This window comes from Lipotes vexillifer, unplaced genomic scaffold (assembly GCF_000442215.2).
Source record: "Lipotes vexillifer unplaced genomic scaffold, Lipotes_vexillifer_v1.1 scaffold809, whole genome shotgun sequence".
NCBI lineage: Eukaryota > Metazoa > Chordata > Mammalia > Artiodactyla > Lipotidae > Lipotes > Lipotes vexillifer.
In genome coordinates, this window is record NW_006788521.1 from 2544915 (window position 1) to 2566694 (window position 21780).

At 50.7% G+C, this 21780-nt stretch overlaps 2 protein-coding genes across 2 annotated transcripts in view; both read left to right on the forward strand.

Moving 5' to 3' along the window:
- Positions 1 to 9184, forward strand: part of CORO2A (coronin 2A) — a 57839-nt gene extending 48655 nt beyond the window's left edge. Inside the window, exons 4-12 of the mRNA XM_007461657.1 lie at positions 801 to 950; positions 2175 to 2354; positions 3090 to 3206; positions 3821 to 3925; positions 4667 to 4763; positions 5683 to 5795; positions 6115 to 6205; positions 7101 to 7375; positions 8693 to 9184. Of these exons, the coding sequence (XP_007461719.1) occupies positions 801 to 950; positions 2175 to 2354; positions 3090 to 3206; positions 3821 to 3925; positions 4667 to 4763; positions 5683 to 5795; positions 6115 to 6205; positions 7101 to 7375; positions 8693 to 8824 (1260 nt within the window). The 3' untranslated portion in view covers positions 8825 to 9184. The remainder of the gene's footprint in view (positions 1 to 800; positions 951 to 2174; positions 2355 to 3089; positions 3207 to 3820; positions 3926 to 4666; positions 4764 to 5682; positions 5796 to 6114; positions 6206 to 7100; positions 7376 to 8692) is intronic.
- Positions 9185 to 13772: 4588 nt separating this feature from the next.
- TRIM14 (tripartite motif containing 14) overlaps positions 13773 to 21780 on the forward strand; it is a 21495-nt gene continuing 13487 nt past the window's right edge. The window contains 4 exon segments of the mRNA XM_007461664.1: positions 13773 to 13872; positions 13978 to 14144; positions 16929 to 16996; positions 16998 to 17022. Coding sequence (XP_007461726.1) covers positions 13773 to 13872; positions 13978 to 14144; positions 16929 to 16996; positions 16998 to 17022 — 360 coding nt within the window.

A 21780-nucleotide genomic window follows, 5' to 3' on the forward strand; every position in this document is an offset into this window, starting at 1 on the left:
GGGAAAGAGGACGTACAACCACATAGGGGCCTGAGAGCCCTGCAGGACAATAAGGGACATTAAGTCAACACCAGCCTGGGCTCTGTCACCCTCTGTAGCATCCTCTGTTCCTCCGTTTGTATGCCTCTGTGATGGGGAGATGACTTTCTACCATGTAAGCCCCTTCCCTCCTCAACAACACTGCTCCGGAAGGAAGCCCCAGCCCCTCCTCCCAGGCCCTCACTGTGGAATACAGGCCTGTGACCCCATCCAACCCTGCCTTCTGGCCTTTAGTCTTCCTCTTCCGGGCCATCCAAGGGGGCCCCTGTAACGGAAGTCGTTGGGGGTTATCCCTGCCCTGTCCTGCTCCAGAGACTGCGCTGGCTCCCTAGCTCCCTGAGGAGGTAGCATAAACCCTTTCTCCTGGCATTTGAAGGTCTACCCTGAGCCTTTGGGACCAGGAGGGGGCAGAGCACTGTACTTTGAGGGGTATTCTAGGCTGAGAGGCAGGTTTGCTCTGACATTCAGCCTGGGAATCAGGCCTGTGGCCCATCCACTCACCCACTGCCCCAGGTCGCTAAGAATGGCAAAGGTCACCAGAGGCCTAGGCTCATCTCCAGCCCCTGCTTGGGCTGGAGGACCTTGGCAAAGCGCCTGTCTCTCTGAGGGGCCCCAGCTGCCTCTCCATTGAGTGAGAGGTCGATACAGAGAGAGATTCCCCCGGACTGTCTGCTGAGCACTGCCAGTTCTGTGGCTCAGGGTCGTGGGCGGCCAAGGTGACCCCGGCCAACCCTTCCCTTGGACTGTGTCTTCCCTGACAGATTAAAATCTGGGACATCCCCAAGCAGCTGCTGACAAAGAACCTCACAGCCTGCAAGAAGGAGCTGGTGGGCCACGCCCGCAGAGTGGGCCTGGTGGAGTGGCACCCCACGGCCGCCAGTATCCTCTTCAGCTCCGGCTATGACTACAAGGTGGGTCTGTGCATTAGTTTCCTAGGGCTACCCTGACATGACCAAACTTGGTGGGTTAAGACAACAGAAATGTATTCTCACATATTTCCGGAGGCCAGAAATCCAAAATCAAGGTGTTAGGAGAGAGAGCCATGCTTTCTCTGAAGTCTCTAGGGAAAAGTCCTTCTGTGCCTCTTCTGGGTTCTAGTGGCTCCAAGCATTCCTTGGTTTGTAGCTGCATCACTCCAGTCCGCCTCTGTCTTCTGCCCTGTTCTCTGTGTATCTATACATCCCCTCCTCTTCGTACAAGGACACCAGTCATTGCATGTAGGGCCCACCCCAATCCAGTATGACCTCACTGTAACGCATTACACCTGCAAAGACCCTGTTTCCAGATAAGGTCCCATTCTGAGGTTCCAGGTAGGTATGAGTTTGGTGGGGGCAGGGGGTGGGTGGAGACACTATTCAATCCATTAGTCTTTCTGGAGGGGATGGGCTGGACCCTGCCCAGAGATGCCTCCCCCTGCTCCATTGATTTCAAAGCTAGCAAGCTGTGGGCCCTGTGGATTGGGAAAATTCACAGTAGAGGAGACCTAGATTCTATTCCCACTCCATCCCTGACTTGCAGTATGACCTGGGAAAGTCCCTTGTCTTCTCTGGGCCTCAGTTTCTCAGTCTGCACACAAATGGGGTTGATGTGGGATGGGAGTGGTTAAGAGGTCCTTTACCCCCTTCTGATCAGAAGTGCTCTATTATCTATTTATGTAGGGTGTGCTACTGCTTATGGTTGTACAGTTTATCTGTACACAACTCCAGGGGGCGCTATTCGCATTATAGACTACGGGAATGGGTTGCCCTGGAGCTGTGCAGTGCACAGCCTGTGTAGCTAAACATGGCAGCCCTTGTTATCTGTGTGGTAGAAACTGTTGCTAATGACTGTTTGAAACCCCCTGGACTATCTGGTCCCCTGGGGTCCTCCCAGCATGGATGTTTCATTTCTCCAAGCAGATGGTGTTTTCTTTTCACTGCCAGATAGCCTGACTCCTCACTTCCCCCTCCTGCCACGTGGCAGCTTCAGCCAGCAGACCCATCCTCCCACCCAAGGCCTCTTGGCCAAACTGCCATCTGTGGCTTCCCTCCCGGGGATACCGTGTTTCACTGCAGCCTGGCTGGCGCGTGACTGTGGAGGCCAGGGCGGGGCTCGGGGGGATGCACTGTGCTCAGAGCCGGCTCTCTGCCATGCAGGTGATGGTCTGGAACCTGGATACAAAGGAGGCTGTAATCATGAGCCCCGTGAAGACAATTAACTGTCACCAAGACGTGATCCTCTCCATGTCCTTCAACACCAACGGCAGCCTGCTGGCCACTGCCTGTAAAGACCGCAAGATTCGGGTTCTCGACCCCCGGGCAGGGGCCGTCCTCCAGGTCAGTGCTGGGCTGGGGTCTGGCTTGGGGTCAGAGGAGCGAGGAGTGGAGTGGGCATGGCAGGGTGGGGGAGGTCTGAGAACAGGGCAGTAATAATGTTAATGTTCTGGCCAAGCCTTCATGCGTGTTTATCCCCATCTGTTCGGGGGGGTGTAGAATATGTCATACCCACTTTTCAGATGAGAAAACTGAGGCTGAAGAGAGGCTAAGGGACTTGCTCACATTGAAAGCTGGCACTGGAACCTGGTCTAACTCCAAAGCTTATCACTGTGCCTCGCCTCTGTCAGGAGGCATGACATGGGGTCAAGAAACCTCAGGGCACCACTGTTATCCACTGTGTGACCTTAGACAAGCACTTTCTGCTCTCTGAGCGTCTATTTTCCATCTGCAACAATGGGCCATTAGTCCTTCCTCTGGGAGGGTTAAATGAGATATCCCAGGTGACAGTGGCCACCCAGCCCCATGTCTTGCATATAGTGGATGCTCAGTAATAATCTTTTAGCAAAAACATGGAGCTGGGCCGAAGTTTACCTCTGTCCTAGCTCAGAAAAAGAACTCTCAACAAAAATAGTGGGAGAGACTTTATGTGGATGGGAGAGACCCAGGAAGGCTTCCTGGAGGTGGTACCTCTGGAAGGATTCTCCAAGCAGAGCTGGGATGAGAAAAGAAGGCATTCCAAGTGGAGCAGCAGCATAAGCAAAGACAGGGTGTCCCTGACCACACATGTCCCTCCAGGAAGCCAGCTATAAGGGGCACCGCGCCAACAAAGTGCTATTTCTGGGGAACTTGAAGAAGCTGCTGTCCACGGGCACATCCCGATGGAACAACCGGCAGATGGCCCTGTGGGACCAGGTGAGTCTCCCGAGCAGCCCCACCAGCGCCCCTCACCAGCGCCACACCTTGTGCATCTTGTTGTTCAAGGAAGGGGAGGGGTCAGGACCCAGGAGAAGCCTCGGTGTGGGGGAGGCGAGGTGGCTGAGTTTGGGATCAGGACTTGGGGGTGGGGGGAGGGCAGGAGAAGGAAAGGGCCTTCTAGGCGGAGGGAGCAGCTGGAGCAAGCCCTTAGAGTGAAATAGGGAGGTGTGTGGGCAAGAGGAGCTGCCTGTTCAAGGTGGGTGGGGGTGGGGATGGGGATGAAGACCAGGCCAAGTAGTATTAATTTCAAGGAGCACTTGGCCAGAGTTCGACAGATCGCTTCCTCTCTGTCTGAATCTCCTTGCATTATAGTAGATATAAAACAGGAGGAGGAGGGCTGCAATGACATCATGTGTATGAGAAATGATTCGTTAAAGGTAAAATGCTAGCAAGGGAAAAGGAGGTGGTCTCTCTTTCTCTCTCTCTCTCACACACACACACACACGCACACACGCACACATACACACAGCCCTGTGACAGGAATTCTTAGCACCACCAAGCGGCACTCCATGAGTGACCCATAGGCCCTCCTGGTCTCCCTTCCCTTGCAGGATGACCTCTCTGTGCCTCTCGCAGAGGAGGACCTCGATGGCTCCTCAGGCGTGCTGTTTCCGTTCTATGACTCGGACACCAACATGCTCTACGTGGTGGGGAAGGTCAGTCTGACACGGGAGGGAGGTGGCGGCCTGGTGCCACTGGCGGCCAGACCACAGCCTGGGGCCCTTGGGGTACGGGGCAGGGGCAGGGGCAGGGACAGGCAGGAGTGGCTAGATACTCTCCCCCTGTGGTGAGCCCCGCCCCTCTCCCACCTTCCTGGCTCCATAAGAACACCTGGGGCCGGGGCTTTGCCAGACATCCTGAGCTAGTCCCTCCCCAGTTCTGGGTCCAGATAAGGAGGGACCAGTCAGTGTTTCCTGGCAGGGGCACCTTCAAATTTGAGGCAGAGCAGGTCTTCATTGGGTAAGACTATCTTGTACTTGGCATCCCTGGCCCCTACCCACCAATGCCAGGAGCAGCACCCACCCCCCCACCCAGTCATTATGACAGTGACAACCAGAAATGCCCCAGGGGTAAGACCCACTGGATGGTCTCAGGAACCCCACTTCTGACCTTTGTGTGTGGCTCTCAGATGGGAGTGGGGTTCAGGCCTGTGCTCCCAGAGCCTCTGCCTTGGAGGCATCTGTGTGGGCTTTGGGTCATGGTTGGGGGGACTAAGTGTTAAAATGAGGTGCCTTGGTGCCCTGCTGCCTTGGTGACAGTCTTCTGGTCTGCCCTTGTGAGAGGTGGCTCTGCCAGCTCTTCACTCACAGTCCTCTCCAGGTTTCTGCTGTGTGGCAGTGGGGACCAGGTGGGGGGCTGGTGGGGCCCGGCTCTGAGTGGTGCCCTCCCCTCCACAGGGAGACGGGAACATCCGCTACTATGAGGTCAGCACCGACAAACCTCACCTGAACTACCTGACCGAGTACCGCTCCTATAACCCACAGAAGGGGATCGGTGAGTGTGGGACACTGAGGCCACTTGGGGCCTGGGGAGACAGGGTTGAGTCAGGCCTTGCCCTAGACGGCCCCTCATTGGGGAGGGAGACAGTGGGTCAATGCTCTGAGTCATGGGAGCTCTAGTTGAGGTATGCGGGAGGTTCTCTGGGAGCACACAGGAAGAAGTCCGGGAGGGCTTACTGGAGGAGGCAAGACTTGAGGAGCCAAAAGGGAAGCAGAGCACAGCGTGGGGAGAGGATGAAGGTGTTCTAGCTGAAAGTTAAGCAGTTACAGCAGTAGCAAGGAGATGGGGGACATTGACCTAAGAGAGGCCCTACTTTTTAAGTGTGTTTAGGGATTCAAGACAAAACAAAACAAAACAGGACGCAACTATATGCCCTCTATAGGAAACCCACTTATATATAAAGACACAGCTAGATTAAAAGTAAAGATGGAGGTACTTCCCTGTCAGTCCAGTGGTTAAGACTCCGTGCTTCCACTGCAGGGGGCACGGGTTCAATCCCTGGTCGGGAAACTAAGATCCCGCAGGCCACGCTGCGCGACCAAAAAAAAAAGTGAAGATGGAGAAAGATAGCATGCTAACACTAATCAAAGGAAAGCTGGCATTGCTCTATTAAGAGCATCTGGGTTGGGAGCTATGGGGAGGGTGATGGAGGGCCTTGAGCAGAGCACACTTCCTATAAAAGTTTAGCTAAAATCCTTGAAGGTAGGGGACAAAGTCTGAGGATTTCAACCCCATTTCCCCAGCTCGGGACCTGGTCCAGTGTAAGACTGTTTGTTAAGGGAAGGATAGTGGAAAGAGGCTGGTCTCTGTTCACTTCCAGGTGTCCAGCCTGGCTTTGCCACTCACCCAGGGTCCCTGGGGCCCCAGCCCACCCTGAGGAATCTCTTGGCCCTCCTTGGTCATCTCCCCACAGGTGTTATGCCAAAGAGAGGTCTCGACGTGTCCTCCTGTGAGATCTTCCGCTTCTACAAGCTGATTACAACCAAAAGCCTCATTGAGCCCATATCCATGATTGTACCCCGGCGGGTAAGGGCGGTATGAGCCGTCTCCGAGGGAGGTAGGGAACCCCTCCTGGAGAAGAAGGGCCCCGGGACCTGGAGCCTGGAGCCCATGCCCCTGGGGGAGCAACAGGGAGGCTGATGGCCCCTCCTCAAGGGGAAGCCTTTCTCGTGGTCAGCGCGCTGTCCCTCCCACCTCTGCTCTTGAGTTGCTCTGTGACGGGCACATCCCTTTGCTCTCTGGGCTTCAGTTTCCTCAACTCACAGGGGTTGGGGGGAGTCTGCACCCCTGGATCTCTAAGGGCCCTCCCCCACCATCCCCGCTCTCACTGTCCTGACTTCTGCAGTCGGAATCCTACCAAGAGGACATCTACCCGCCCACGGCAGGTGCCCAGCCCTCTCTGACGGCCCAGGAGTGGCTCAGTGGGATGAATAAAGGTGAGGAAGGCAGAGAAAAGGCCTTGGCTGAATGTGGGGGACAACGGAGCGTCCAGTGGCCCCAAGTAGCTGAGAAGGGTTTGGCTGGTATTTGTGTCCTCCTGTAACCCCAGAGGACTGGTCCTTCCTTGACAGTCGGTTCCCAGTGGTTAGGATGGTCGCATATGGGTCCAGGAAGGGAGGGGCTTGTCCCAAGTGGCTCAGGAAACTCCCTCCGAATCAAGGGATTTTGCTCCAAGGAAAACGTCTTTAAATTCTGGGCTGTGCAGAGTGACTGGAGAGTCTCAGCTGGATGCCCCCTGCCCATCCTCCCGCCACCTCTGCAATTACTCTTTGACCCCAGAAACCCTCTAGGCAGCAGCCCCCGCCCGGGCCCTTCTGCCCACTCTGCCTGCCCTGATTCTCCCTCCCTGGCCTGTCAACATAAGGGCCTGCGCAGGGGTAGGCAGTGTGTGCTCCCACCCCTGCTGCGGCCCCCGGAGCTGCCTGCCAGCCCCTCCCTTTTATGTGTAACCCTTAGACAGTCTCGCCCCTCTCTGGGCTCGGTTTCCTCATTGTAGCCGTGTTGCCTGCCTCCCCTGCTTCTTGGGGTGTTGGGAGAAATCATGAACTGGTAGACGGCAGAGCGCAGCGCAGGCGCGAGGGGCCCGCGGTATTCTGGGGCAGTCCCTACAAACCAAGCCTCGCTCAGATAATCACATGAGTGTGTATTTGCACTCTGTTTGCCCTGGTCTGTGGGTTTGTGCCTGTCTGCAGGTAGCCATATCACCCACATGTGTCAGGTGTATCTGTGTGTCTCCGTGTGGCTCTGTGTGTGTCTGCGTGTGTCAGTGCCCCCCATGCCCACCTGCTCAGGGGCACTCAGTCCTCACTCAGCCCTTTGCTTCCCTCCCAGGGCCAGTCCTGATGTCCCTTAGGCCTGGCTCCGAGCTGCTGAGCCCCCAGCCTCTGCCCCCAGAGAGACCCCTCTCCAAGCCCAGGGCCCACACCTCGCCTCGTCTCTTCAACCAGACAGAAAAGCTGGCTGCAGAAGACGGACGGAGGCCCCTCTCCCTGCTGGAGGAGAGAGCGCCACGGTGGGTGGCAGAACACAGACTGGAAGAGAAGAAAACTTGGTTCACAAATGGCTTTGACATCTTCGAATGCCCCCCACCAAAGACAGAGAACGAGGTGCGCACGAGGGTGGGGTAGGCCTGCCAAGGGAGGGGAGCAGCTGTGAGCAGCTGGGGGGCGGCAGAAAGCGAGGGGCGAGGAAAATAACCAGCTGTGTGGCCTGGCCTAGCCCCTTAACTCACTTTGCTGATTCACTCCCAAACACGTCGTGAGCACCATCTGCGTGTCAAGATGGTGGGTTTACTTACAGGTGGTAGGGAACCATCTGTAAAATGCCGAGGGTTTGACTTGGTAGGTAGTAAAGTCCCTTCCACTTCTGATGCTCTAGGATTTTCTGTGCGCTCAGAGTCAACATTTGTTAAGTGCCTACTGTGTGCCAGGCCCTGGGTAGGTAGGCACTTCAATATATCATCTGACTGTATTTTCTCGACAGCCCTGGGAGCCTGTAGCGGCTAAGAACACAGGGCTTGGGGTCTCACAGAGGGATTCTGATCCTGGCTCTGCTTATCGCTACTTCTAGGACCTTGGACCTGGGGGCTGAATCTCTCTTTTTTAAAATAAACTGGTTTATTTATTTATTTACTTTTGGCTGCGTTGGGTCTTCGTTGCTGCGCGCGGGCTTTCTCTAGTTGTGGCAAGCGGGGGCGAGTTGCGGTGCGTGGGCTTCTCATTGCTGTGGCTTCTCTTGCGGAGCACGGGCTCTAGGCGCGGGGGCTTCAGTAGTTGTGGTGCACGGGCTCAGTAGTTCTGGCTCGCGGGCTCTAGAGTGCAGGCCCAGTAGTTGTGGCTCATGGGCTTAGTTGTTCCGCAGCATGGCTGAATCTCTCAGCTTCAGTTTCCACAGTGGTGAAGTGGGGGTACTAATACTACCACCCTCGTAGGGGTGTTGTTAGCACCCAGTGGAATAACGAAATCCTTAGGGGGAACACCCAACATCTAGTACCATTCTATACAGCGGCAACAATTATAATAATGCTGAGGTTAGTTTTCTGATCCCCAGTTTCCAGAGGAGGAAATTGAAGTTCAGAGAGGGTAAGTAACCTGCCTGAGGTCACAGAGTTTAGCGGTGGTGAAAACTCCAATCTCTAAGACTTCAGGGCCAAGCATCCTTTGCTCCACCCATGGGGGAATCTAAGGAGGCAAAAAATGTCTGAAACGTCAAGACTTTTTGATTTTCATTTATTGGGTGAAGAAAATTAGGTTTTTGTAAAAGATCTATGCCATGGCTGTCCCCTCAGGCCTCAGCCACGTAAATGTAATCACCCACCTTTCTGAGTCAAAAAGGGGCAATGTTTAACGCTTTCTGCTGGTGTCCTGACCCCTTGCATCCCAGGACACCCAGGTGACCTTCCCCTCTGCTCTGTGCTTTCCCAGCTGCTGCAGATGTTCTATCGGCAACAAGATGAGATCCGAAGGCTCCGGGAGCTGGTGACCCAGCGTGAGGTCCAGGCCAAACAATTGGAACTGGAGATCAAAAACTTGCGGATGGGCTCAGAGAGGCTCTGAGCAGGGTCCTCTGCCCTCCTCGCCCTCAGGGACACCACTCGGCTCACGGGGAGGTCCGGAACCAAACCACAGGTCCCCCGAGAACAGCCAGTATTTCTGTATTTTTTACCAGAGATGAAACTCTTGGTCGCTGAAAGATTCCAGTGGGACCTGGTGCCGATTTTCTATTTGCCTTCTTGAAACAACAGTGTCTGAATTGACTCTTTTTAGATGATACCTTGCCTTCTGTTTAATTGTTTTGAAGGGTCCACGGTAACTTCTCAAGGGGAAGAACATTGTAGAAAGTTAGAGCTGGAAGGTCCTAGGAGGTGAACCTTCCTGTGGTTTTCAAACTGTGGTCCAAAGCAAGGGGGGAAGGCTAAGTCAGGAGGGCTGTGCCCCCCGCCCCGCCTCCATTCCTACCAGTCAGCTCCCCTTCTTTCTGTTTTATATATTAGCTTCTATGGAATACATAATTCTGCTACTAAAAAATATTAGAAGTTTGAAAACCAGTGACGTGGCCCAACTTCCTTATTTTACAGGTGGAGAAACTGAGGCCCAGAGAGAGGCAAGTAATCAAGGTCCCCAGAGAGTTCATGGCCGGGCTGGGCTGAGCTCCTGGTCTCCTGGGTCTGCCTTTCTGTGGTTTATGATGCAGCAGATGTGCAGTTCTCAGCCCACAAGGCAGGAATCCGTTGGTTCTGGCCTCAGCTGTGCCCCTGGCTTGCTCAGTGACCTCTTGCAAATCATTACCTCTCTGGTCTCACTTTCTCCATCTGAACAAGGAGGACCCTGGAATGCGCTGCCCTCTAATAGGATCTGCCACCTGAGAAGAAACCTTGGCCTTGACCTAAGGAAAACTACTTGTAGGGTGATGATCTGGGTTTGCTGCAGGAACTCCAAAGACATTGACAAAGAGGCAGAGGAAGTTTAACTTCAGGGAAGTAAGTCAGGGTTCAGCCTAATTGTAGAACACAGACAGGAGGCCATCCTCTCTCTCTTCAACCAGAATCAGCTGAATATGGGTAGACACTATCCCTTGTGTGGGGATGCAGACAGCAGAGTGGTGCCCATGGCTACCGACTGCCACCACCAAAGCCCTGAGGTCGCAGAGCCTGCCTCCTCCAAGATGATGTAGGCAGATTTCAGCCCAAAGTAGTAGAAGAGGGGCCCCCAGGAGGTAGGGAACCCCAGCCTGGAAGTGTGCTGGCAGAGCCCCATGGCCGCCCAGCTATGAGGGTTTCTAGAGAAGAATGACTGTACTAGGCAAGGAAGCGGGACCAGATGGCCCTGACTTCCCTTCCAGCCTGAGAGTTCTTCTGTGTCCCTCCTTTGTGAATCTGTATTCTGAGCCCTTTCTCTAAGGTTCTCTCCTTCTCAGTGGTCAGTACAACAACCCAGCTAGAGACGGGGAATGTTGGAAGTTAAATGTGCCCCTCTTTACCAAGGCTATGCAGACGATGAGTTTGTCCATTGCACAGGGCGATCCTGGAGCTAAGATGGGAACTGCAGGAGGCCACCTAGCCTGGTAGGTTTCAACCCAGGCTGTACCTTAGAATCCCCTTGGGAGCCTTCAGGAAATACAGATACTCAGGCCCAACCTCAGACCAGCTGGAGCCGAATCTCCAGAGTAGGGCCTGACCTTGTGTATGTTTTTATAAGTTCCCAGGTAATTCTGCAATACAGAGAGGACAGAGACCCTCTGGGCTAGTCCCTCTGTACCTATTTGCAGTAAAGATGAGGACAGTGCGTCCTCAGGATCTGGTTCTTCAGGATCTGGGACTTCAAGCCTGTCTTTTAAGTCCATGCTAGAAGCTCCTAAAAAAAGTCAAGAAGCATTGTCCTGGGTGTCTCTGGGACCCTGACTGCAGCACAGTGAGGGCTCTGTGCTCCCGACTGCCCCCTCCCCGAGCCATGGCTGCGTCCCCTTGTTTGCCCCCACACACACCAGGTGCCCATGTTCCTTGTCAGGTTTACTCAGTCACTGGGGCCTGCCAAGCTTGCCAAAGGCCAAATCCCAGGCATTGTCAGGGGAGCAGAACTCCACTGGATGGGGTTACCTTTCCCACCTCATTTGCGGCCAGCATGTCACAGTTTACAAAGCACTCCCACCCTCAATCACTGACACATTCTACTCTAATATGGGTCAGCTAGGTGTTATTATCCCCAAGTTCAGAAGAGAAGACCTAACCTCAGAGAATGAAGAATCATCAAGCCCAAAAGGCACTGGCTGCAAAGCATGGAGGTGGGGCCGGTCTGGAGAGCTTCCCACATGCCTCCTCCACACAGAGACATCCCTTCCTTCTCAAGCTCTCCCCACCCCTGAGGGACCCAGACCTCGTGCTTAAAAACAATACGAAGGCATCCATGAACAAACTTCTTTTTCCTTCTTGTTTTTTTTTTTTTTACATCTACAATAAATTATTTAAATTATTTCACAGCAAGGGAGAGGGATAGGTAATTTTTATCAGATATTTTTTTAAGACATTTTTTAAAATTACATTTTTGTTCTTGACTGATGAAGTGGAACTCGCCCAGCATTTGCAGGGCCCTCAAGCTCAGGGCAAGCGGAATGTGTGCTCATCTCCTTACTCCATACCCTAGGAACCCCCCTGACTGTTGACTCAGGAACTTTCTGAGAATGAAGACAGCACTGGGAGATGAGCTTTGGGGTGTATCCACCTTAGCTCTACAGTCATTGAGATTGTATCATAGAGGGAAGCAGGAAGTCAGAAATCAATCTATGCTTTTAATATGAAACCGTGCCTGAAACAGTTTGATTGTTTTAATATTGTTTCTGAAATTCCTTGTACCTTTGTAAAAAAAAAAAAAAAAGTGAAAATAAATAGATGTGGAATAGTGCAATGGAAAGAATGTAACAAAATAATAAACAACATCTTCCTAGACATTTTAATGCATGGAGCTTTCCTTGATTTGTTTCACAAATACCAATGACAGGTTTCCCTCATATCTGAAAGTAGAGGGTTCTTATGAAACCTTTTGAAAGCCAAAATGGCTAAAGTGAAGAAACAGTTACCTTAACACAACTTGCTGACGGACACACAAAATAAGTCCAGATAAAGCACAAATGCTCACAGGCACAGTTCAAAGCTAAGACTGCTTAATGTTGAGATGCTGAGTGTAGTTCCTGGGGAAGGAGCTTGGTGGTGCTACTCCCACTGCTTGGGGTGCTAGGGGTGCACCAATGCCGCTATAATAGCTTGCTGTAAAACAAACGCTGAACATATTTTCACTTTTTGTCTTTTTTCATAAAAGCAAAAATCCTCTTTCCGTTAGTGAAAGCAAGTACTAATGTAGGTCTTTTGTGAAAGCAAAGGTGGCATAAAGTGAACTTTTGGAAATACCCACTTGTTTGGGCCAGAATCCAAGCTGGGAAACAGGCAAGAAAGACTTAGTTCCTACCCTTCAAAGAGTTTTTAGTCGTGGTTGGAAGGAAGGGGACATTCAGGCTGCTCTTGGAGGAGAAGCAAGGAAGGCTTCTTGGAGGAAATGATACTTAGGCAGAAACCGAAGGATGAATAGGAGTAAACAAGGCAAAGAGCATCTGGGGAAAAGAGTGTTGCAAGCAGAGAAAACCAGCTGTTCCATAGTCTGGAAACAAGCAAAGGGTGGAGCATAGACAGGGCAGAGATCATGAGTATTAAGGGCCGAGGGCAGACTTCCCTGGTTGTCCAGGGGTTAAAGCTCCATGCTTCTACTGCAGGGAGCGTGGGTTCAATCCCTGCTAGGGGAAGTTCCACATGCGAGCGGTGGGCCAAAAAAAAAAAAAAAGAGCCAACGGCTTTGTAGGTGGGAGCTGAGACTTTTTTTCCCTAGTTTTATTGAGGTATGATTGACAAAAATTGTATATATTTATGTTGTTTGTGATTTCTTGAGGTGTATGTGGTAATGATTACGATATGGATACATTGTGAAATGATCACCACAGTCAAGTTGATTAACACATCCATTCCCTCAGGTCGTTACCATTTTTTGTGTATGGTTGAGAACATTTGAGATCCAGTCTCAACAAATCTCAGGTGTACAATACAGTATTTTTAACTATAGTCACCACGCTGTACGTTAGATCCCCAGAACTTATGGGTTCTGTAACTTAAAAGTTTGTACCCTTTTCCCCCACCCTACCCTTTTCTGTGAGCCCCTGGCAACCACCTTTCTACTCTATCAGTTTGACTTTTTTTTAGATTCCTCATATTTAGGTATCACACAGTATTTGTCCTTCTCCGTCTGGCTTATTTCACTTAGCATGATGTCTTCCTGGCTCATTCATTTAGAAAATGGCAGGATTTCCTCTTTTAGGTCTGAATAACATTTCACTATATATACGTGCATATACCACATCTTCTTTATCCATTCATCCACTGATGGACACTTGGGTTGTTTCCATATTTTGGCTATTGTAAATAATGCTGCAATGAACATGGGAGCGCAGGTAGCTCTGATATACTGACTTCATATTCTTTGGATACACACCCAGAAGTAAGATTGCTGGATCATATGGTAGTTCTATTTTTAATTTTTTGAGGAACCTCCATACTGTTTTCCATTAATGCCTGTACCAACTTACATTCCGTGCATGCTGAGACTTTAGCGTGGGGGCAGGTGGAGTTTCCAGAATGTTTCTCACAATTGCGGGAATCGTTATTTCTCTTGGGGATAGGGCAAGAGAGAATTAAGGGAAAATGAAAAGTCTAGGTAACGCATAGCATCCTGGAGGGCCACAGCCAACTTTGGTCCCATCCACAGGGCTGCAGTTTTCTGATCATGACTGGACGAGCGTCACTCAGCGGGGAAGCCCACTTCCTTGCAGTTAGTTAGCCCATTTGAAGTGAGCCCCCATTTGTGCTGTGGCCGCCTCTGGGCTAGACACAGAGCCGGGAGACCAGGCCTGAGTATTCACTGCCCCGGCGGACAGGCGGGAGAGCACAGTGCTGTCCGCAGGGTGATGATGCTAAGGCTGTGCCCTGCCCTGCAGGCGGCGCCCGCCATATATCTGTCTTTCCCTGCCGGAACTGGGACGGCCCGCAGCGCCCCGCCCCACCGCCCAGGTTTCGATTTCCCCGCCGGCCCCTCTCTGCGCGGCGGCCCCAAAACTTGGGGGTGAACGGCGGGCGCGGCGGCGCCAAGTGGGACTCCTGGGGGGCTGGGCCCAGCGGAGCCCGAAGACGCGCGCGGCTGGCGCTGCCCGGAGCACGGCGACCGCGTGGCTGAGCTCTTCTGTCGCCGCTGCCGCCGCTGCGTGTGCGCGCTTTGCCCGGTGCTGGGCTCGCACCGCGGCCACCCGGTTGGTCTGGCGCTGGAGGAGGCGGCGCGCGTGCAGGTGCGGACGCGGGGGCGTGATCCCGGGAGCAGCGGGCGGGGAGGGGCGTACTGGGTCCCACTGACAGTTCCCGGATGGGACCAGGACACCCCGCCCCCCCCAAGGCGGCCCAGGGACCATCTAGGAGGCCGACCTGTTGTTCAGAAAAAGAAACATGCCCAAGGAAAGGCAAGGCCATCATTTAAGCGTAAGAAGAGGTGGGTTTGGGAGTGAGAACTTGGGCGCCCCGGCCGGCACCGGATATCCCGGACCTCACCCACCAAGGCGGGTCCACCACACTGCCTTTGGGCCTGAAGAAATTCTGCCTTTTAACAAAGATGAAAAAAACCCTCCCGCTTCGAAAACATCTGTGTTGCCGGAAAGCCACACAAACACCCTCTGGTTTTCCTTCCTGGAATTCAGAGAGGGGCTGCGGACCGCCTGATCGCCCTGGGAGCTGACAACGCTCCTAACAGCCTGGTGAGAGCTAGGCCAGACGGTTCGTGGCCAAGAAGAGGAGGGTTCTGGAGGCCGAGGCGGGCCTTGAACCCAGGACTGCCTCCCACGGGCCCATTCTCACCTTGGAGCTCTCACCCATGCTTATTCCTAATCGTGGAAGGGGACTCTGGACTCTTGTTCCAACCTTGTGGCCAACTTGTCCAGTGACTCTAGTCAGACCCCTCCAACCTCTCTGGGCTAGGCAGGCCCTCCTGTCACAGACAGATGTTGATTCTACCACTTCCACCTTCAGGAAGTCGTCTGTGGTTAATCCAGCCCCATAATGACCTGTCCCCTGCACAGCATGACTTAACACCATCATGGTGACAACCTTGGAGCTCCACTGTGAGAATGGGCCACGTGGGGGCCAATCTAGCAGGTAGAGTCCAGGATTCAAGGCTTGCCTCTGCCTCCAAGATCTTCTTATCTATAAAATGGTTATAATAATAATTTAGTTCCTCAAAATGCTGTTTTCAGAGTTAACAAGGCTGCTTTCAGAGATATAGCTTCTAATAGGCAGGTCCACCCACCTACCCCTTTTGCATCCACACACCCACCACCTGTCTGTTCATGCATCATCCATCTGCCCATTCATTCATTCATTCGACATCCATTCAACTCATACCTGGTACCGTGATTCAAGGAATAGACCAATTCTTCCCTGACCTGGAGGAGTTCCTTGCCTAGTGGGGGAAGAACAAACAGTGACAACACAGTATGATAAGTATTGTAATTGGGGAGTCTGAGGCAGTGGTCAGTGGGAGCCAAAGAGAGGACAATGTGAACCAGGGACAGGAAGCCCAGCAAGACTTCCTGGAGGAGGAGCCATTGGAACTGGCCGTGAAGAATAAGTGGGGTTTCACCAGGTACTAGACGGGAGAAGCACCCTGTGACTGGAGGTTTCAAGCACCAGGAAGCTGGATTATCCTTGGCTGATAGCCAGGAGCTGGACTTGAAGGCTTAGAAATCACAGTGGGGTATGGATGTGCTCCTGGAAGTTGAGGCTATGGCTTATACTTGGGTTTCTATTGTGTTCCCAGCCCCACCACTCACTCCCAGCCCCCCAGCTAGAATAAAACTGTGCACACCATAGCAAATGCTTGTTGGATATTAAAATAACAATACAAGCTATGTCTATTGAGCACTTACTGTGTGCCAAGCACTATACCAAGCACTCTGTGTACTTCTTATTCTTTACAGCAACTCTGTAGGGGTGTCCCTTTTTTTGTAGCTGAGGAAACCGAGGTTCAGAAAGGTGAGATCACTTGCCCAGGTCATGTGGAAGGAGAGCTGGGACTCAGACGTAGGAGGTCCCATCTGACTCTGGGGCTTAGGCTCATAACTTGCTCCAGCTCTCCACTTGAATTTGGCAGCCCCTGGTAATTCTGTTCAATTCAGCAAACACTTCTGGGTCACCCCCTGGTCCCTATGGGGGAGCAGGAACCAAGAATGGAGCAGACCTGCCCTCAGGAAGCTCCCAGTTGGTCCAGCAGCTGAGTGTAAGGTGAGCCATAAGAAGGTAAGATGGAGATAAGGCCTTTGGAGAAATGGCAGTTGCAAAAAGCAGAGATAAGGAACGGAGCCATCTTAGGTGGGAGAGGGGACCTCTTACACATGCAGGTCCTCTGAACCCCAGTCCAGGCCTGAGGACCACAGACCAAGCCTGGATGCAAGTTCCATGAGGGCAGCTCCAAGAACAGGCCCCAGCACATTATAGGTACTCAGTATTCACTCTAGAAGTGAAGGCTCTTCCTCTGACCCCAAGCTGCTTCCCTAAAGTCCTATTTGAGGGCCTGGAAAAGCAGGTCACAAGCAGGACTGTCCTAGAAAAAAAGGGGGCACCTCGAGGTTTGGAGAATACCTCATGTGGGCCTCTGAGGATCAGAGTGGCCCTACTTCCAGCTCATCTTCCAACTTGCCTCATGACTTTGGGCAAGTCAGCTCACCTTTTTTTTTTTTTTTTTTTTTTTTTTTTTTTTTTTTCTTTGCAGTATGCGGGCCTCTCACTGTTGTGGCCTCTCCCATTGCGGAGCACAGGCTCCGGACGCGCAAGCTCAGTGGCCGTGGCCCACGGGCCAAGCCACTCTGCGGCATGTGGGATCTTCCCGGACAGGGACACGAACCCGCGTCCCCTGCATCGGCAGGCGGACTCTCAACCACTGCACCACCAGGGAAGCCCCAGCTCACCTTTTGAGTCTCAGCTCAGCTGAAAAAAAATACAGGAGTGAGAGGACATGACCCCTGGGGTGACTTATTATCTCAAAAGTGACAACATTAAGACTTCTCTCCTAATACTTTCACATACAGAAACTCACCCAAGAATGTTTCAAGAATTTGACAACCAAGAAGCAGCAGCAAGTTGGCAACATAACCCAGACAAGATGCTGCTGAGAAGCTCCAGGCAAGTGGGGGATTCTTCCTTATTCCAGATGAGATGTCCACCTGTGCCCTTGGACACACAGTTCTCCCCAATATGGAGCCAAGGGAAAATGAAAAACAGCCTCAAAGGGGCAGGTCAGGTTTGGTGAGACCTGGGGTTTCTGTAATTTAGGGGGCCCTTTTGGAGAAAAAGAACACAAAATTAGTTGCAAGATCATGAAGGGGCCATGCCAGGGAGGGACCTGGGGCTCCTGTTTCATTAGCTTTGTGGTGAATCTGCCTCTGCCCAGAGCCCTAGCCTTGTCCCATAAATGGGACAAATCCTGACAAAATGCAGGAACGGCCTTTTCTCCTGCCATAGCCAAAGCCGTTCTCTTGGACAGACTAGTCCTCCAAACGCCGCACCCCAAACTGCCTTAAGCAAAGCAAAACACAAGGTAAGGAACACAAACAGATCCCTCTTTAGGTTCCACTGTTGAAAGAAAGTAAATAGGTATAAATGTATCCCATAAGTATGTGCTTTCTTCAGGCTTCTCCTTGCATAGCACTGTTTATTTAAGTGGATTCTTCTGTGGGTTTTAAGTGGGAAGTTGGGCTGACATTATCCCAGCTGCTGTTTTGACTGTGAGAATGGTGTTGCTCTTTAGGAGCGTTTTAGGTGAACTTGGCCAATCCCTTCCCTTCTCCCCCTCAGCTGCCACTGCCTCAAAGTGAGGGCTGGAGTGGGTTGCCCTCCCAGGGCCTGTCTCACTGAGGGCCCTGTGAACCCCAGACTGGCCACCCCAAGTCAGGCAGGGAGATTGGCTCTGACGACCACAGGAGTAGCTGGCACCCAGACCAGGCCACAGAGTTGGCCCCCTGTTTGCCCAACATGCATTATCTTTCGGGCGACGGGATGCCCCAGTTTACTGGGGACAGTTGTGGTTTACACCTGTGGCCCTGGGTTAATTATTAATCATGTCATGTCTGCAAGAGCAGGAGTCTGGGTATAGGCAGCTACATCAGTTCAAAAGGATTTGGGAACTGAAAGTTGGCACACCTGAATGGGTGGAGGAGGTGCTTGGGGCTGTTCAGCCAGAAGAACAGTCGGGGCACAGTCTCACTGTCTGTAAATCTCTAAGCAGATATGGTTTAGGGGTCCCCGAGGAAAGTTAGGATCTGTGTGGAAAGTCTAAGGGGGCAGGTTTCAGCTTAATCTAAGGAATGGTTTTCTTTTTTGAAGCTTTTCCCCAACTTTTAAACTTTATTTTGAAGTAATTACAGATTTATAGGAAGTTGCAAAAGTAGTGCATGACCCTGGATGGATGACAAGATTCCTTGCCCTTCCCCCAGGCCCGTGGGTGGGCTTTTACTGGTGCCTAGTTCATGGATAGAGCGGCTCTCTGTGAATCTGGTTTGATGCGGGTCAGGTGGCCCCCTTCCCACTCCCAGGACGCCAGGTGCCCAGGGCGCCCTCCTAGATGACCCGGCCCCAGCATGGTGTGGCTCTTATACACCCCTCCACCTCCACCCCACCGGGGTCCCTCACTCAGCTCCTGCCCATGGTTCTGACGCCAAGTTCCCTCTTTGTTTTTGGCACTTGAGGATTTCCCTTTTGTTGTTGTTGTTTGTTTGATTGTGGGTTGGTTTTTTGGGTTTTTTGGGGGGTTTTTCAGCTTGATCGCGTAATTTTAAAATTTGCTCATCTTATCAGCATTTCCATGTGTTTGAAGTAGGAAGGGGGATTTCCGTGTCAGCTCCTTCTCCCTTTTTGACCAAAACTATATGTGATCTTACATATGGGAGGTTTTGTGGTTGTTCGTTTAAGACCCTAACCCTTCCCTATGTCATTAAAAGTTCTTTGTCAGTGTCAGTATTAGAAGCTGTATATTCCATTATAGGGATCGACCGTGATTCATGAAGCCATTTTCCTAATGTTGAACATTTAGATCACATCCAGGCTTTCACTCAGGTAAAACAACGCTGCAGTGATATTTGGCACCTTGATTTATTTTCTTTGGGACACGTTCCTAGAGTCGCCTGGCTCAATAGGCGCAGACGTTTGTAGGGAGCCTGGTGCGTTCCGCTGAACTGTGGCAGGCGTAGTTGTGGCACAGAGGTCTGGGGCAACCATGCCTCTCCGTCCTTGCTTACTCAGAGGCAGTACTAGGGAAAAGGCCATTTGCCTGAAAATTAATCCATAAAACAGCTTTTGGTAAACAAATTAAAACCAGTCAAGTTCATAATTGTCCAATGTCTACTGTTCAGAGGCCAACAGCCAGGCCTACCCATCCACGCCTTTCCAGAGAGCAATCAAGAAGGACTTGATCATGAATCCCCAGCCAATACCCATTAAATGATTTTTCTCTGACATCCTTGTTAATAGGCTCTTTGCTTCCCCATCACGGCTCTTCAGCGCGCTCATACATGCCAGGTGTAGCGAAAATCACTTGCCTGCTGCCCTAACTTTTTACTCAAACTGGGATGGGTTGACAATATAGCAGACTGGTTATAGTTTTCTTTCAAATCTTCCAAATTTTCCACAGTGAGCTTTTGATACTTTTGTGAACAACGACAAAAGAGGATATAAATACATTATATATATATATAGATATATATTAGCTCACTTTGAACCAATGTGGCCCAGACAGTGTACTTCCTTGTTTCATTTCCAGAATTCTCTCTCTCAGGCTTTTTTTTTTTACCATATTGCATAATCAGCCTCATCTTACCTATGCTTAAGTTTTCTACGCTGAGAATAATAACAAAGTGTAGTGTCATTAAGCTTATTTTGTATATTCTTCTTTAAAAAGTGGATCTGTAGAAACTGCTTGGAGCCCAGTTGGTTGGGAGAAGATATTTGCTCTCAGTTTCTGTAGAAAGGTCCTCCGTGTACATATGTTGCCTCCAAAATGTGTGGATATATCAAGCGTTTAGAACACATTTTCTTTCCTTCGTTTAGTCATTCAACAAAGATATATTTCTGTCCAGGCTCACTGACTCATAGAAACCATGTTGTAAGTGTGGACTAATTCCCAAGCTAGCCCAAAGCCAATTTAATCAATATGAGGCTCTAAACTCAGAGCCTCACCACTGCCTAGAACACTGCACGGGAAACACAGACTTAGGGAGCCCATCCCGTAGATCCTGCCAAACCACACATTCCTGCCCCACTAAGGAGAGAACATGGCACACAAGGGGAGCCTGCCCACCCCCATGCCTGCCTGAGTACCAAGGATCTTTCTGCTGTGTGGGCTGTACAGACATTTGGGCTGAGGAAAGAAGCCGGCCTGATTTTTTTGTTGTTATCATTTTATATTTTAATTGTACTAGTAATACATGAACACATCTCAGTTTTTAAAATTTAAATAGTTTATTAGAATACAGTGTACAGCTATGGAAAGTACAGAGAGTCCCTCTTGACCATCTCCCCAATCCCACACCTCTTCCCAAACATGACCAAACTAACAGACATTTTATTTTTTTAAATTTTTGATCAATTTATTTATTTTGGCTGCGTTGGGTCTTCTTGCTCCGTGCAGGCTTTCTCTAGTTGCGGTGAGCGGGGGCCGCTCTTCGTTGCGGTGCGCGGGCTTCTCATTGCGGTGGCTTATCTTGTTGTGGAGCACGGTCTCTAGGCGCGTGGGCTTCAGTAGTTGTGGCATGTGGGCTCAGTAGTTGTGGCTCATGGGCTCTAGAGTGCAGGCTCAGTAGTTGTGGTGCATGGACTTAGTTGTTCCGCGGCACGTGGGATCTTCCCGGACCAGGGCTCGAACCCATGTCCCCTGAACTGAGAGGCGGATTCTTATCCACTGTGCCACCAGGGAAGTCCCCAGACATTTTAAATGCACTCGCAAACTTGCAGATACATATATACATGTGCACTTTTAATTTTGTTATCTTTTACATAAATGGGATCATCCTATATATATTATTCTGCAACTTGCCCTTTTTCACACGGTGTCTTGAAGAGCTTTCCACGACAGGACATATAGGTCCACTGCATTCTTTGTGTGTGTGTGTGTGTGTGTGTGTGGCAAAATACACGTCACATAAAAGTTACCATTTTAACCATTTTTTTTTTTTCCATTTTAACCATTTTTAAGCATATAATTCAGTGGCATTAATTACATTCACAGTGTTGTACAACCATCACCACTATCTATTTCCAAAATTTTTCATAAATATAAATCTGTAATCATTAAGCAATTACTTCCCATTCCCCTCCCACCAGCTCCTGGTAACCTCTAATCTACTTCCTGTCTCTATGAATTTGCCTACTCTAGATATTTCATATAAGTGGAATCATACAATATTTGTCCTTCTCTGTCTGGCTTATTTAATTTAGCATCATGTCTGCAAGGTTCATCCATATTATAGCATGTGTCAGAACACTGCATTCATTTTAATCACTGAATATTATTATTTCATTGTATGAATGCAGCATAATGTGTACAATGAACATACATATATACTTCCCATGTTGAAAATTTTGTCCAACTTTTCTCTATCTCCAACAATGCTATAGTGAGCTTCTTGGTACACAAATCTTTGTGCACATGTGAAAACATTTTCTAGGATCAATTCCTGCAAGAGGAGCTGCTGCATCAAAGGATTTAAGCATTTAAAATTTTGATATTATCATATCACCCTCTAAAAATGCAATACTGATGGACACTACCACCTGCAGTGTATGTAAGTGCCTATTCCACACACCCTTATGGACTCTTGGTATTATCCATCAGTTAGCATTCTTCCAGTCTGATGGCCAATATATATATATATATATATATATATATAT